General features: G+C 43.8%; 1 protein-coding gene across 1 annotated transcript in view; it reads left to right on the top strand.

The window, feature by feature from the left end:
- Positions 1 to 10,204: 10,204 nt before the first annotated feature.
- htra1b (HtrA serine peptidase 1b) overlaps positions 10,205 to 15,901 on the top strand; it is a 30,693-nt gene continuing 24,996 nt past the window's right edge. Inside the window, exon 1 of the mRNA XM_003449425.5 lies at positions 10,205 to 10,815. Within this exon, the coding sequence (XP_003449473.2) occupies positions 10,356 to 10,815 (460 nt within the window). The 5' untranslated portion in view covers positions 10,205 to 10,355. The remainder of the gene's footprint in view (positions 10,816 to 15,901) is intronic.

Here is a 15,901-nt window from a genome sequence, read left to right as displayed (position 1 = left end):
CATGTCTGCCACGTGTGCTCGGGGTGAACCTGCTGATGTTCTATCGGCCTCATGGTGCCGGGCAGTGAGCACAGGGACCACTAGAGGGTGTCGAGCCCTTAGGCCATGGATTTTCTTTCTGATGGTTTGGTCAGAGACGTATACACAACAGTGGCCTGCTGGAGGTCATTTTATACCTCTGGCACAAAGGAGCAGATACTGGTCCTAATGATGGGTTAATGGCCTTCTATGGCCCTGTGCAGCTCTCCTGAAGTTTTGCGCAGTATATAACGAGAAAACTAAACTTCATAGTAAAACAGGAAGTTACTGTAGGACAAATAACAGGGCAAAGTTTAGTCCTGCTGGAGCCACTGAGGTTTACACCGATGTGCAGGCTGATTTCACAAGACCTTAAAAAGTAAAAGCTGCTTTTGATTTTAGACTTTAGCTTCTGAATTTTATCATGAATTCAATATTTTATGACGTCTCTGCACCTATTTGAGACATATGAGAACCAGTCATTTAAAGAAGTATTCAAACAGGAAGTATTATTCGCTACAGGACTACAAAAAAATAAAACACCTGCTCAATGTTTGTGCGGGACCTGCATGTGCCTGTGCATGGAAGTGAAACCACAGGGATGTGCTGTGCTGGCTGAGACTGGGAAATGACAGCAGATCCTGAGGGTTCAAAGTTTGCACTTCTGCTCCTCGAGTGACTGATCGGTATAGGTGTGATGCTGCTGTGAGAACTGAAATGGACCTCTTTGTGCTGTTAGTGCATTTTTAACATTTCTGATAAATCATATGACTTCCTGTGTCCTGCAGACCAACTCTGACCTCTGGCTCCAGTGTAAGGCTTCGGTCTTTTATATACAGTCTCATGCTGAGGTAAGCTCAGAGACACTTTGTAATCATTCCGAGTGGTGAAGCGCGGATAACAGGGAATAAAACACATGCCAGAGTAGACTGAGAAATAGCAGTGCATGTGCAAGTGTGTCCACTAGGTGTCACTGAGCTGTATGTTGTAAACCTCACACACGTGCCTCCCTTTAGGCACTTTGTCCTGACTTACAGTTGGAAGAAGCCTCCATTCTTCATGCAGTGGTCTCATCGGGTGGAGGCTCTCCAAACGAACTCTTGTGAGGCGCTCGCTGGTCATTAGGTCATGATTTCCTGAGCATCAGTCCCTGAGCACTGTGAAGAGTTACATAAGATGAGCACGATCATGTGTGATTAATCTGAGCGGACGCTCGATGCAGAGAGCACGTCCCCCATTGGCTCGCTCAGACTGCAGTAATGAATCTAAGTTTGACTGCTCTCTGAAGGCCGGGGGGGCTTTTACTGGCCACATCTCAGCCAGTGACCTGACTGCATAACTGTGGGGGAAGGATAAAGCAGCTCCATACAAATCTTTATGACATAAAACTCATTGCTTAATAGTGTGCTGACCTTGTTTCACCAGCTCAGCTATGAGCCAAACATCGAGCAGTGTCTGTGTTCCCGTGGATCTGTGGATGCTGAGGATGTTCTAGTTCTAGCAGACTTGAATCTGTTTGTGGGGCTGGCGAGTATCTCAGGTTCTTTTTATGTCACGTTTCATGGCCATAAACCTGCTGCTGCCATGTGGGACTTACAGTCACCAGTGGAATAGAAAGTGGCCATTCAGAGTTTACGCTGTTCCACACTCAGCTTTTAAAGCACACCATCCAAGTACTTGTAGTGTGACCTCCTGGGCTCAGAAATGAAGGGTAAATGCCAAAACTGCAGTTCCTTTATTGCCCACTGGAGGCTCCAAAAATGACTCAGTCCCCATCGGTCCCCATAGACTCTCATGTTAAAATGTCCAAGTTCAGAGTAGAAATAAACATGTTTAGCTCCTGCTATAAGTAATGGTTTTGATTTCTATGGATAATTTCCTTTCATGATAACTGTGGAGAGGCATGACTTTATTCATAACGCACTCCTTTGGATACTATTATGACCTAAAGTTAGGGGTGTGGCCACTTTGATTGACAGATGTATGCATTTGTAGTTGTCAGGTGTCTGCAAGGCTGCTGATGCCTCTTTTTTCATCATCAGTCCATCCAAAAAGCTTCTGCCTCAGTTTTGGTGTCGCTGTCTCAGAGGAGGGGAGTGTAACACAGCTCAAAGACAGAGCTTAATACATACAACCAAGTATAAAATGAATGCATGTACCTCTGAAAAAATAAACTTCAAGACTGAAAATAATGAAATCGGTGAAACATCATCTTAAAATAAGAAAGAGCAATAAGGGAAAAGTCTTCCCTTTATTTAGATGTAGGCATCAAAATAATAATAATATTAATAATCTCAGCAGCCTCTCTGCATACATCAGAAGCTGAACATAAATGGAAACATACAGCAGTTTAAACGTACATTCATGAGGATAAAGGGAAACTGGTTTAGTCTGATAAGTAAAGGTGTTAGGAGTTAATGGAGCTGCTGGTGTCTAAACACTGTCCTCACCTCATTATGGAGCAGCTGCTCTTCTCCAGCTGTTACAGGCAGCTCAGTTAGAGGAGCTCTGGCTTCACATTGAGTTTATCTAAACGTCCCTAAACCTCTGTTATTCGTTTCTGGGGATAAATCAGACACCCGGCGAGTCTCTGAGGTCTTTTAAAGCATCTAATCTGTGTTATTATTAGTTAGCAAGACACAAAACAATAAAAATAGATTCACTGCTTTGGAAAAACTCAAGCTCTGAGTTTCACTTTGTAAATACAGATGGAAGTAAATCAGATGAAGTGTAGGGTTTGATTGGAGATCTGTCAACAAATCCTGAAAAGGGACTTTTTATTTCCCCATTTATCCGCCAGCTACTCCCGACATGAGCTCTAAAACTGAATACAGTGTCTTCTTCTGTATTATTTTTGTGCTTCTTTCTCCAGTGACTCATCGATCCATTTAAGACCAAAGCTGTTCAAAGGTTGATGTGGCTGAAGTTCACTTCAGGTCAGCCCCTCAGCTCAGCCAAAGACCAGCTCAGTCCAAAACCGCTCAGCGGCGCGGGTAATGGACCTTTAGGAGCGAGCAGCCTTCGTTACAGACACTCCACTCCTGTGGACTGTCTGTTTCTCCTTATCAAAGAAAAGACCTGAAATCTCCTCCAGATGAAGTTGAGATGTTAGTTTGTCAATGAAAATAAGAGGATGTGATGTAACACGATGTGGAGATCCGGCCTGACCTTTGATTCAAGTGTGTGTGTGGTAGATCTCTCAGCTCAGCATGACCCTACTTATCCAAGGTACAACACAATACAGCGTCCTACTGCCGCCATCTTTGACGCTCACCAGTTAATGCTTATTTCCTGCTTGTGGTCCAGCAGACTTTTTCTTAGTTGGGCACTGTTACTGCCTGGAGTCCTTTCCCAGTAAAACCACAGCAGGTCTTGGTGCATAAATGCTCCACCTCTGGTTTTAGTACTTGCTTTTTTTTTCAGACTTCATGTGTTAAAGAAACACCACATGCGGTACATGCCACTCTGAGCGTGAGTGCTCCAGATGAGTGGAACCGTTCTTTCTGTAAGTGTAAAGATGTTGAACTGTTGAGATATTTTATTATAAGATAAAAAAGAGCGGGACCGGATTGGAGTCTTTGCCAGGCCAATTCTAGCCCCCTGACCTTATGTTTGACACTCCCAGCTTAAAGAGAAATTAGAGATATTATTTTTCTCTCAAGGTGACAAAGGACGTTTGTCTGTCCGCCTGTCGGTCCTCCCATGTTCTTCTAATCTCAGCTTTAACTCAGTCTTCTGGTCAGGCTGATCTGATCAGAGCTCGTCTCACAGTCTTAATCTGACACACGAGGAACCTTTTTTTTCTCCTTGTTGCACAACCTGCCGTCCTCCCCACACTGATTTAGATTCAGTCTATGCTGACGTTTTATCAGAGCTGGACTGCAGCCACCTCTCATCTGTTTAATGAAGACAAACTTAACAAAACAAATGGGAGTGAAGGATGGGCTGGCCCTGGATTTATATTTCAGTGGTCCCCTGCTAATAGAATTTAGGGGAAAGGACCTCGTGTTCCTTTACTGAAAGAGAGAGCAAGCCAGAAACCAACCGGTGCTGCCAGCTGATGATTTAAGAAAAAACGGTGACACCGCCAAGAAGAGGAAAGTCCCACTTCACTTTAAGGCGAAAGCCGCTGCTTCATTTAGAAGACCCGTGAATCCATGTATCTCCACCTCAGAGATGATGTAGTATGTAAACAGAGGCGGTGATGAGGGAGTGAGCAGCTGGCGTGCAGGTGGGTGTGGAGGTAAGGTGATGCAGATGGCGAGAACAGTGCAGTAACTACAGCCTCTGAAATGACCGCACAGTCATAAGCTCTCCAAATAATGACCACACTGTTGTTTTGTTCTGACTCCATGGAATGACCACGCGGCTCCAGAATTCCAAATCCAGTGGCTGTGATGGTGGCTGCTGTCAGCACATATATATAAAATGACCAGAGGTTATTTAATAACCGATTCATGCCGATTTATTCAAACTGAAATCACGACGAGCATCATTTCTGGCTGTTTTGTCAAACTCTTGTCCTGATTTGACCAGCATGGTGAGGAAACTACAGCTTCTTCTCTGTTTTTCTTGATTTCAGAGTTCTTGTTGTTGCCAATCACTTGCAATCAGTGTGAGTAAGTGAGTAAACCTCAAAGACCATGCAGCCGGGAAGCAAAATGCTGCAGAGCGGCTCCGATGTGAAGACTTCAATCGGACTGTTTGGGCAGATGGGAGGAAGAGGAGGAGGTCTGTGTCATCTTATGGACAAACACGCATATACAAACACAGCCACACATATACACAGCACACTCTGTGCAGGCGCGACAGCTGCATGTTAACCTGTGCCAGCTCTGACTTTGTTGTTCTCTCTCTTGTCTTTTTCACACTCTCTTGCTCTCTCTCTGAAACTCGAACATGCACATGCATAAATCAAATCGTTATTGCTGACTGACTCAACTTGAGCGGAATCAGACTGATATTTCACACTCACACGTGCACGCTCTGAGTTTCTGGGAAAAGCAAGAGTGTTTGAATTCCCTCCAACGGTCTTCACATCATAAACACGAATGATGAGCTGTCCAAGTGAAGCTGGAGCCGGGAAGAGGCAGGAAGGCCGAGGACAATTCCACCGGGACTGGAGCTTCTTGTACATTTGTTATATTTTATCTGTTTAATGTTAATTCTGACTCATTGTATACATGAGTCACGCTTCAAAATCATGCCTCTAAAGTTAGTCATGAACTTCCAATCCCAACCACAGAAATTGGTCAGGAAAGCTGGAATATGGTGAACATTTGAAAACATCTTGTTCTGTTTCATATTCACTTAAAAGCTGCAAAGAAATAAAATATTGGAAAAAAAAGCTATTTAAAAGCATGGGATATTTGCCATGTTTGATCCTGAACAGAAAGGAAGAGGAGTTTATTGCTCCAAAGTGGACATAATTTAATTAAACAGAGTGGAAAGGTTCTGATGAATTCAGCCAAACTGTGTCTACTAAATGTTCTTTACAGCTACAGCACAGGATCGTGTAACAGCAAATTAAAGATCCCGCAGTTGGTGTGCGAGCAGAAGAATCACATCATGTTCGTTTCCTCTGTGCATCCAAGATTTAAAAACACATAAACTCTTGGCAGGACTCACAGATGGTAAATTATTCCTCATGCTGCCGAGGATCCATGAACTCTTTGAAAAGTCAAAGACCATAAGGATGACAAGTTTTTCACTCAAACTTCAATCATTCAGTGAGCAGTGGATAAGACCAGGCACATTCAGGCCTGACAAAATGTGTCAGAAGTTCTTTGATCGATAGAAATAGCAGGTTTATACTCACACCTGAGCAAATGAGAGCAATCAAAGTCTATCACTGAGCCTGGAAACTGTAGCAGAAAATCATGCAGGCCCTTCAGGCACCAAGCCCTCCAAGAATCCATGAAACTCTTTCAAGAACACGTGAAACTTAAGTTTCACCTTCAAAACCCACATGAACCCTAAGCTCCTTAAGCAATGACCAGCCCCCCACTGCAGCATCACTGTAAGATTTTTGAGGATAACTTTAATGTCTCCATCTCCTTCAGTGACCACTGCAGTCTCCCAGTGGTCCAGATTCCCCCTCAAACACCCTTAAACTCCCTTTAAAGAACATTAAAGCCTCTCGAGGTCTTGAAATACTTAAAAACACGTACACCCACATCTTCGTCTTGTTAAGTCGCTGAGCCCTGACTTCATCCATGCAGACCCTCTCAAGTGTGTCTCTATGGCGATGAGGGTGGCAACAGGAACACACAAACACAGAGACAGAAAGATGGATGAAAATCCCCTCTGCGTCATGTTTTTCTGGAGGTGAGGGGCTGCAGCAGGAGCAGCTGAACTGCCCTGAGGGTTGACGTCTTGAATCATTTGATAGGGTGTTTACAAAGTCACACCGAAAGCCTAAAAGCCTCTCTACTGGCCTCCAGAGGCTGAACCGCTCATTACAACATCACCACACAGACCTTGCATTCAAACCCTTTGAGTTTTTAAGAACTCACCCATTATGACGTCCTTCTCATATTAAAAAAAAAAGCTTTGATCATGTTTAATAAAAAAAAAAAAACGGTGACAGAAAACATGGAAAAGCATAACAGAAAAAAGATGCAGGTAGTGTTAGTTAGTTAGTTAGTTAGTTAGTTAGTTTTTTTCTACTTTAGCACAGGAAAGATGGAGGATGAACTTTGTTGATGGACTCTGGTGGGTGGAGACAAACGCCATCACACGGCAGGAAGAAGACACTGGAAACAACCCAAACTTCAGCCAAGCGAACATTACTTTACACAGGTGGATTTCCCATCATGCTGAGAGGAGAGAAAGCTGCTTTTTATCCTGTTTAACCAGATAAAATCAAACCAATCATGAGCTTTGATTATAAACCCAGCTGAACACCTGACGATGCTCTCCACCATCATCATCAAACAAACTTCATCTCTCCAGAGAACTGTGAAGTTTATATGTGGAGAGCAACACCGTCCCGAGATGCTTCATGCCAGCTTGTCCTTTCATTTGTATCTTGGCAGTAGAGTGTACTATAACATGTGTCAAGATCCAAACTGTGTTTCTCACACATTTTGAATATTTCATGGGGACATTTTTCTTTTTAAATGTCTCCATGAGATAAACTCTTCCAAAGACAGAGTCTCTTCAGACAGTTTATGGTCTGGAAACAGAAAATTAGTTAAAAACTGAAATATGAGGAGAGAAAAAGGAATTATGATCCAGGAATGTCCCGATCGTGCCGTGTGTGTCTGAACTGTTTGGCCACTAAAATGCACGCAACATTCAGATTCATCAGAAACTATTTAACACATTAAAACCTGGACCTCAGCACGTTTCTGCTGCATGTTCAGTTAACACACACACACACACACACACACACTCTTGCGGTCAAATAAGTACATAACTCACTGCAGAGTACACACACTGTGTGAAGCCTGGTGCAGAAACATTAAAATCACTCGCTTTATCACAATTGTGGGCAAAAGTAACAGCTCTCACTTTCACCCTCTCCCTCAGATTTATGTGTCACCACCTTCATTCCAACAGACACACTGCAGTGCACACACACATACACACACACCCATCGGGGATCGGACTCTGGGTGGGTTTCCTTGGCTTCCTCCTGCATCAATAAGTCTGCAGCTGCTGGAGAGGTCTGACTCGGCAGTGAGTCGAGTCTGACGGGAAGGAAACGAGCCCAGCAGAGGCTGCGCGCTCGTATGCAGGGCCGATTGTGCTGGAATTATGTGCAAATATTTACCAGGCAGACAAGAAGCAAAGAGCTGAGTGAGGAAGCGTTTGTTCTGAGCCTCACAGCAAAACTCAAACTGGGGTTTCATTTTCATAAATGTGTTTCATAAACATGAACTGAAACACCAGCCTGCGTTTCAGCACCTCCAGCACTGTCGCCTGCAGAGGAACCAAAGATCTGTTTGTCTCCCAGAGCATCAAATACTGGCATGCATTAATCAGATTATGTCACGTATGATGTCAGAGAAATGCTTTTCATTGAGCGTTCAGAGGTTCGGGACAATTGATTGTTTCCGTAACGAAGCTTCAACCCAGCTGTGACGTATCAGCTGTCCTCTGCACAGATGTTACTGCTGCAGTTTCTGAGCAGACCGGAGCAGAGAGGAAGCAAAGTTCCTGACAAATTGGAGACCGGGCTCGTAGGGAGCTGAGAAATGTGTTTTTTGATGGAGCTTATGTGATTTGAGAACTCAGAGAGCAAACATCTGTAACTGTATCTGTTCATTTCTGCTTGTTTCACAGTGTAATTTATAAGATTTATAGCTGGTTGAAGAGAGATTACAGGAAATGTTTAAAAGAACCAAACAACATACAAACAGCCTCTGAGTTTAACCAAAGTCCTTCCACACCAAAGTCTTGCCACTTAGCAGATACCTTGAAATCCTGCCAGGAGCTTAACTGGGCAGCTATTTTTACATTCACTTAAATTTCAGCGGTCACAGGACACAAAGAGGTGTTTATAGACTCAGCAGCAAAATCTGAAACCCTGCTTACAAAAAAGTGCTGAATTTGCTTTAAACTAAGTTTTAAGAAAGCTTATTTGTTCCCTTGGAAGGTTCACTTCTACCACAATCTCTGCAAATCCACAGATTTCAGTTCATGGTTTTCTTGATTCTCTCCCTCATAATGGATCTGTTCTTAAAAAGAGCAGCAAAACAACAGTTTTCTTGGACATGTCTGCAAAACAAATGCTGCTGGTACATTTGGACAGTTCGAGCAGGCAAACATTTCAGTCACAGTGCTGATCTCTTTCTGTTTTGCTAGAAAAATCAATTACTGTTGCATTAACTGACTGCAGGTCAATGATAAAGGGCTCCCAGCAGCAGCGCCTAATGCAGTATACAATTACAAAACAAAAACGCATGCAGAGGAATGAGAAGAGGAATTATAAAGCATCTGTACACTTTGTTTTAGCACTGGAGTTTATAACAACTATCTATTCTTTTGCCCATAAAAACAGTTGTCATCCACATTTATATTGGTACTACTTCATACATGTATTTTTCTTTTAAAAACAAACAAATAAATAAATAAACTAAATCATTTTCTGGAGATTTTTCTGCAAAAAAAAAAAAAATCTTCAGGCAGTTTGTCAGAGAGCAGCCATCTGCTGACTCATCGCTACCATATCTGATGGTAAATTTTACTGTTGTTGAAGAAACTTTAAGATTTATTAAGTACTTCTGAGTTGAACTAAAAAAAAAATCTAACCTTTCACCTCACTTTATTTATAAAACTCCAGTTCACAGCAGTTGTGTCATATTGTGTAAAACACTTGATTATCAGACAGAAGAGCCCAGCATTTGCATGATCCCAGCTCTTTGCGATGGTGGAGAGGAAGAACTCCCTTTTAAAGGGAAAAGACTTCCAGCAGGACCCAGGCTCAGGCAGGGGCAGCCTTCGAGCCAATGATTTGAAGGTAAAGAGAGAAGAAGATTTGACAGCAAAATTTATTTAAAGCACCAAAAGTCAGCAGCGTGCAGGCCGTGTATGTGATGTAATCTGTTTTTGCATTGTTTAAAACAGCGGTCCCCAACCCCCGGGCCTCGGACCGGTACCGGTCCGTGAGTCGTTTGGTACCGGGCGCGAGAGTTGAGGCTCAGGTGTGAAATGTATGGTTTTCAGGGTTTTTATCGGTTTTCAGCGTTATTTTGTTATCGTTTTTATCGTTAACTCGGTTTTCCTGGGTCTTTTCACGTGTGTTATGAATAAATCTTCTTTTTTTCGGTACCGGTACTAGTTTTATTTTGTTGTATTTATCCGCGACACCTTAAAGGCCGGTCCGTGAAAATATTGTCGGGCATAAACCGGTCCGTGGTGCAAAAAAGGTTGGGGACCGCTGGTTTAAAATACTTTATAAACCTTTTATGAACCCTTAAATCAGTGGCAGCATGTTTCACAGGCTGGTCACATCATAGCTGCACAGCTCTGAAATCAGATCCGTGGAGTTAAATGTGCAGCATTTGAAATAGCAGAATTTGAAGTTCGGGACAGCTTTGAACACAATTCAATGTAAATTTTCTAAATGTGTGTGTGCCCACCTTCAGTCACATACACCTCCACCTCCTCCTCCCTAACAGACGTCACTCAGGCCCACCAATCGCCTCCTGTGTTTATCCTGCAGCTTTTATAAACCGGCACAGGGAGAGAAGCGCCACACTGCGTCAGCCAGTCCTCCGGTGAAGGTTCCCTGAGCTCCACGCTGCCCCGGAGCACACTTTAAGACTCTTACAGCAGAACTCCGTGTAAAAGTTAACTGCAGGTCTGAGTTTCTATCGGACTGTCCCATCATGAGTCTCCGGATTGTTCTGTGCGTAATGGCCCTGTTCGCCTCCTCTAGTCTGGTGGCCGAGGCGCTGAGAGCCAAACGCCTCGCCATCGGCTGCCCGGAGAAGTGCGACAAGTCTCAGTGCGCTCCCATCCCCGCGGACTGCCTGGCCGGCGACGTGCTGGACCGCTGCGACTGCTGCCCGGTGTGCGCGTCCGGCGAGGGCGAGCAGTGCGGCGGCACCGGAGACCGCGATTGCGCCGAGGGGATGGAGTGCGTGGTGACCGACGGCGTGGAGGTGTCGGCCACCGTCCGGCGGAGGGGCAGCGCCGGCGTGTGCGTGTGCAAAAGCTCCGAACCCGTGTGCGGCAGCGACGGCGTCTCGTACCGGAACATCTGCGAGCTGAAGCGCGTCAGCAACCGGGCCATGAAGCTGCAGCAACCGCCGGTGATCTTCATCCAGAGGGGAACCTGCGGGAAAGGTATGTGTGAGTGCGCGTGCGCGTGCAGGACAGAGATTATAGTTTAAGAAGAAAGAAAAGGTGAAGCAGGACTGTGGAAGTTTAGGTGCGCACACACAGAGCCTGAAATATGGCAGCAGTGTGTGTGCGTGCGTGTATTCATATCTTTGTGGGGACCAAAAATTGGAAGTTTACTGTACTTGTTTGGACTAAAATCCTGGTCCCCACAAGTTTCAAGGCAGTTTTGAGACTCAAAATGTGGTTTTAGTGTCAGGGTTACAGTTATGTTATGGTGAGGTTTAGGGTAAGGGTTAAGCAGTCATTATTAATGGTTAGGGTTAGGGTAAGGGGCTAGGGAAAGCAATATGTCAATTAGTTGTCCCCACAAGAAATGAATATCTGATGTGTGTGTGTGTGTGTGTGTTGGCTCTAAACTTGTATGACCTCAGCAGGAGTCTGAGACTGAACTCTCGCCCAGCAGAAAATCATCAGGCAAGCATCCAGAATGAACCCAAATCGCGTGAAGAATGTATCCTTAGAACTCAGACAGACTGGAGTTAACCCTGAATCTGCGTCTCCTCCCAGCAGCAGATTAAACCATAACCTCCAACATATAGTGTCTGATTAACCTGGTGGCCTGTGGTCTAGTAAACATCAGGTTTGGTCTCCAGATACCACATTGTAGTTTGTCACATAGAAAGTAGAACTAAAGCAGCAGAAGATTGTCACGTGCAGTCACACAAACTTTACCATTAAATGATCTCCCGATAAATAATTTGACTTGTGACGTCACCTTTCTGAGTCAGAGCTGCAAGTGAAACTTTTGAAAAACTGAGCCACTGGAAGAAACCACCACATGTCGCTCCCAGTGAACTCTGCTTGTATTGAAGAAAATGAGAAAACTATTTTTAAAGAAAAATTCTACCAGGACCTTACAGGTGTTCATAGGAGAAACAGCATATTTCCAGCGTGGACCACCCCCCCACACACACACACACACACACTTCACTATATTTCCCCGTTTATACAGCTTACAGATAACAAGGTAATTAGTGATTTCTCCCAGAAGACAATCATGTTTACTAAACCTAAATGTCTGCGGTGGTACAACAGGAAGTGTTTTGGAGGTTTATGGGAAAAAAGCACTTTTGTTAGATGTCTATAGATAAAATCACAGTCTGTATATAAAAGATGGAAAGATGGATGTGGCCACTACAATGTCACCCACATCATTCTGGCTGCTTGAGATTCTTTTTGAACATTTGGGTAAGAGATAAAATGCTTTCATTTAACTCTCAGTATCCTTGGTCCTGAAGCTTAGCCCCTACCTCTGAGAAGCAGAAGTCACAAGAGACGGCAAACTTGTTTGTAGTGAAGAGAAAGGCGTGCTGCCATATCGTAGCCACTTCCTATCTGCTAGGCCTGACCTATCCTGATTGGAGTTAGTGAGCTGGACCGCTCCACCGTGTTTGAGTCTTGCTGTGTGCTACAGCCCATCCGAGTTTGTGTCACTCTGTTGCACCTGTACAATTTATGAAAACAAGCTAATCTAACTGGTAGCTGATAACTTCTGCCCTCTTGTTCATGTTCAGCCAATTCTGTCTTGCAGGAAGAAAAAAACAGCGTGGTGGAGGCCAAAACATTTAAAAGTGAGCCTTCAAAATCAGGTCCAAAACCAATGGGTGATGTGAAGCTGGCCATCTTTTATTTACAGGCTGTGGTGCTTTGACACCAATGAAAACCTCTTAGTGACGAATGAGACTGAGTTTTTGTAGCTGCATGTTACAACAGCAGACAGTTTAACTGCATTATAGTAAGTTAGGTTAATAAGTTAAAGCATTTATCTGACATCTGTCATAGCAAACTGCTCTCTCATTACATCTGCACCCTTCTCTCTTTCTCAGTGTCTCTGGCAATTTTACATCTGCTGATCGGCCCAAAACGCTGACATGGAACATGTTTCCACCCATAAACCTGCCTCCCTCCCTCTCTCGCAGGCTAATGTTATCTTAACGAGGCCATAATTTCTTGAAATTAGGCCAGGAAGTCCTGAGTGACTGCCCTGTGCTATGAAAACAAATAGGTTGTGCTGTGAGACTCAAAGAGTCATGAAAGGATTTTAAGAAGTGAAGCCACACAACCTTCAAAGCTACAGCTGTAAATACAGCAGTTTGCTGATGCAGTTTGATTCAGATTGTGTGGGGTGGACTTTCTCGAGCAAGGTCAGTGTCAGCGTCCTCCTCCTCCTGCGTCTTCTTTTCTTTTTTTATACTTTTATCCATCTAATGTCTTTCTCCCGTCCCCTTTCTTCACCTCTTCCCTTCCCCATTACTTCTCTGACCTGACTCACTGAGAGGGATGTCCAAACCTCTAAAACGCCTCTTTGCATTTGATTTGATTTGAACTTGAGTTTAGGAAAAAAATCTGGACGATGCCACAATGAGTCTGTGGTGATTCATCTCTTGGAGCTGATTGGTCAATTGTATAACTTCCTAAACAGACACAGATCTAGGTCACACAGATATTTAACCCAGATTTGAGGGGATCAAAATGTCTTTCTCCCTTTTTTGTCTTTGACTGCTTCCATGTGCAGACTTGCAGGCTGTTTGCAAGATTGACAGGCTTGGATACAGAGTCAACAAAACACAGTCGCTTGGTGATTCAGCTCCTTCTTTCAGGAGCCGGAGGGCTCACTGCCTGAAAACCAGGCTACTGTTTGATGTTTGAGAACAGCACATGTAGCTCCCTTAAAAAAAAAAAAAAACTGGAACAGGTTAAAAATAGTTTGGTACAGCTATTAAATGCATCCATATGTTTCATTTTCAAACAAATCTTGCTCGTATATAAAATCAATAGCCAATAAATAAGCATTAGTTACGGTTTTTAATTAAGTTACATGGACATCATGCTTTACAAACTATGTGAGAATAGCAAACAGTCTCTCTTTAAATATGTCCTGACTTTGTCACACTCAGAATTAGAGGTGCAGTAGAAGAACATTTCTATCTCTGCAAGTACAGTGTACAAAAATGAACCACTAAAGCTCATTACTGTACCTCAAGGTAACCACCTGTACCTTTCTGAGGGGAAAAACAGCACATATCTGCACTGCCTCTTGATTTTAAAGAGCAGTGTCAGTAGCTATCTTTGCTCAGCCAAATAATTTTTAAGTTCTGGCAAGTTTCATTCTGCACTTGTCTTCAATATCAGCAGCACGGTGGGTCAGTGGCAAACACCGTCTCTTCATAGCAAGACCATCTTTGTTCTCTCTGCACCTGCTGGGATCTTTCCAGCTGCTCTGGTTTTTTCTCAGCTCGACTCAAATTTACTTACAAAACACATTTAAAGACTACTCGCGTTGACCAAAAGATAGAATGAATTAAGAAAAACCACAATAGATAAGAAATGACTAAAATAATTGTTAGTAGCTGCTAAACATAGATGGTTGTGGGCACCACAGGTTTAAGGCTGGTTCCTAAGAACAGGTCCAAGCTTATCTGCTTTAAAAACACTCAAGGTCATCTTCATGTGCACTTCTGGATTGTTTTCAGTGGCACTTCTATGGATCGCCCACTACTTGTTCACATTTCCCCTGAGTGTTCTCCAAAGGACAGCTCAGCACTATACAGCAGAAGTCCACTCTGATCATCTGACCTCGGGGAACAAATTCATGGTGCACACCGCTGGTCGTAGCTGGAGACCCAGCTCTCGGCACACTTTGGCATACTGCCGTGAGCAGTGGTATCACTGCAGAGGCTGGGTTGGCTTAAATGAACAACATCAGCCATATCCATTTAAACTCTGTCATCATTTGTGAGCAGAAACTGCAGTGAAAGCTCTCCTTGTCAGACCATTCAGCGTCGCTGACATGTGAGCATTGGTTACAGTGTGCCGGCTTCGGCGTCGCTCACTGTGCCAGTGTGGACATGACCTCTGTTGACCTCACGGCATGCAGCACTGTTACCGACACCTGCAGTGCGTTTCTTTGCACGTCTGACTGACTCCATTCAGTTCACCTCAAAGCTGCAGCAGCTGGCAAACCGCTAATCTGCAGCCAAACAGCCGACAAGCCAAACCCACATCAGCACATACAGACGGTCAGCTGCAGCAGAGGCTGAAGGCGAGCCTCAGGAAAAGTCATCACAGACTCAGACTGACTCAAGCCTGCACTGGACAGAAGTGAGAATGTGACAGCCTCAGACCTGAGTTGTGTCCAAGTGCATGTATCCATAAACAGCTTCAAAATAGTCTTTCTTCTTCTTTAACACTTTTTATGGCACATCTGCAGCATCTGGAAATAGCATTGCACCTTCATTGTTTTAAGCACACACTGTACCTTTATCACGTTTTAAGACACACATTCCACCAAACAGTCTTGTTGCCTCTGGTTGAGATTAAGTGGTTTTTTGATCAGCTAAGTTCCTTTTAAAAGGGATCTTTGTTTTTTAAGTGCCCACCATGTTAGCATTAGCCAACTTCTGACAGATGATGCAGTCGGGCTGAGGGCTGTTGACATCCTCAATCCAGCTAAAGCCTCAAAGCTTAGGGGTAGCTTTCACCATAGTTTGTGCTGACAGCATTTCTTCTTTTCCTAAAAAAATTGGGATTTGTGTGGGGACTGCTTCACACAAGAAAGTGATCTGTTTTCCACTGTGTTTTCTTTGCCATGAGTCAACGTCTTTAATGAGTCCATTCATTGCTTTTTTGCACAGCTGCAGTAAAAATTGTTTGCCTGAAAAAAGAAAAAAGTGTTTCCTTCCCTCCTTTGTTCTCTTTCCTGCCCTCGTTAGTGTCTGATTGAGTTCACCTGTCCCTCATTGCCCTTCTCCTCTTGGTGTTTGCATTTCATCAAAATGGCTCCACAAGTTTTAGTCCCTCCCAAAAGAAACCCGAGAGGAGAAACATGAGGGTAGAGCAGTGGAGGCAGCAGGAGACTAACAATATAAAAGCCACCCTTAGAGCCTCATTTTAAAGTAATGCCATTTAAATGCACAATAAACAGTTTCATTATGGCCGACTACAGCTGTAGAGGCTCATTTACAAATACAGTCATCTATTTTGAGGTCAAAGGACAAGTTGTTTCTTGGCTTTTTTTCCAAGTGAAATC

Source organism: Oreochromis niloticus, linkage group LG8, assembly GCF_001858045.2.
Source record: "Oreochromis niloticus isolate F11D_XX linkage group LG8, O_niloticus_UMD_NMBU, whole genome shotgun sequence".
NCBI lineage: Eukaryota > Metazoa > Chordata > Actinopteri > Cichliformes > Cichlidae > Oreochromis > Oreochromis niloticus.
This window is presented reverse-complemented; position numbering and strand designations above follow the sequence as displayed.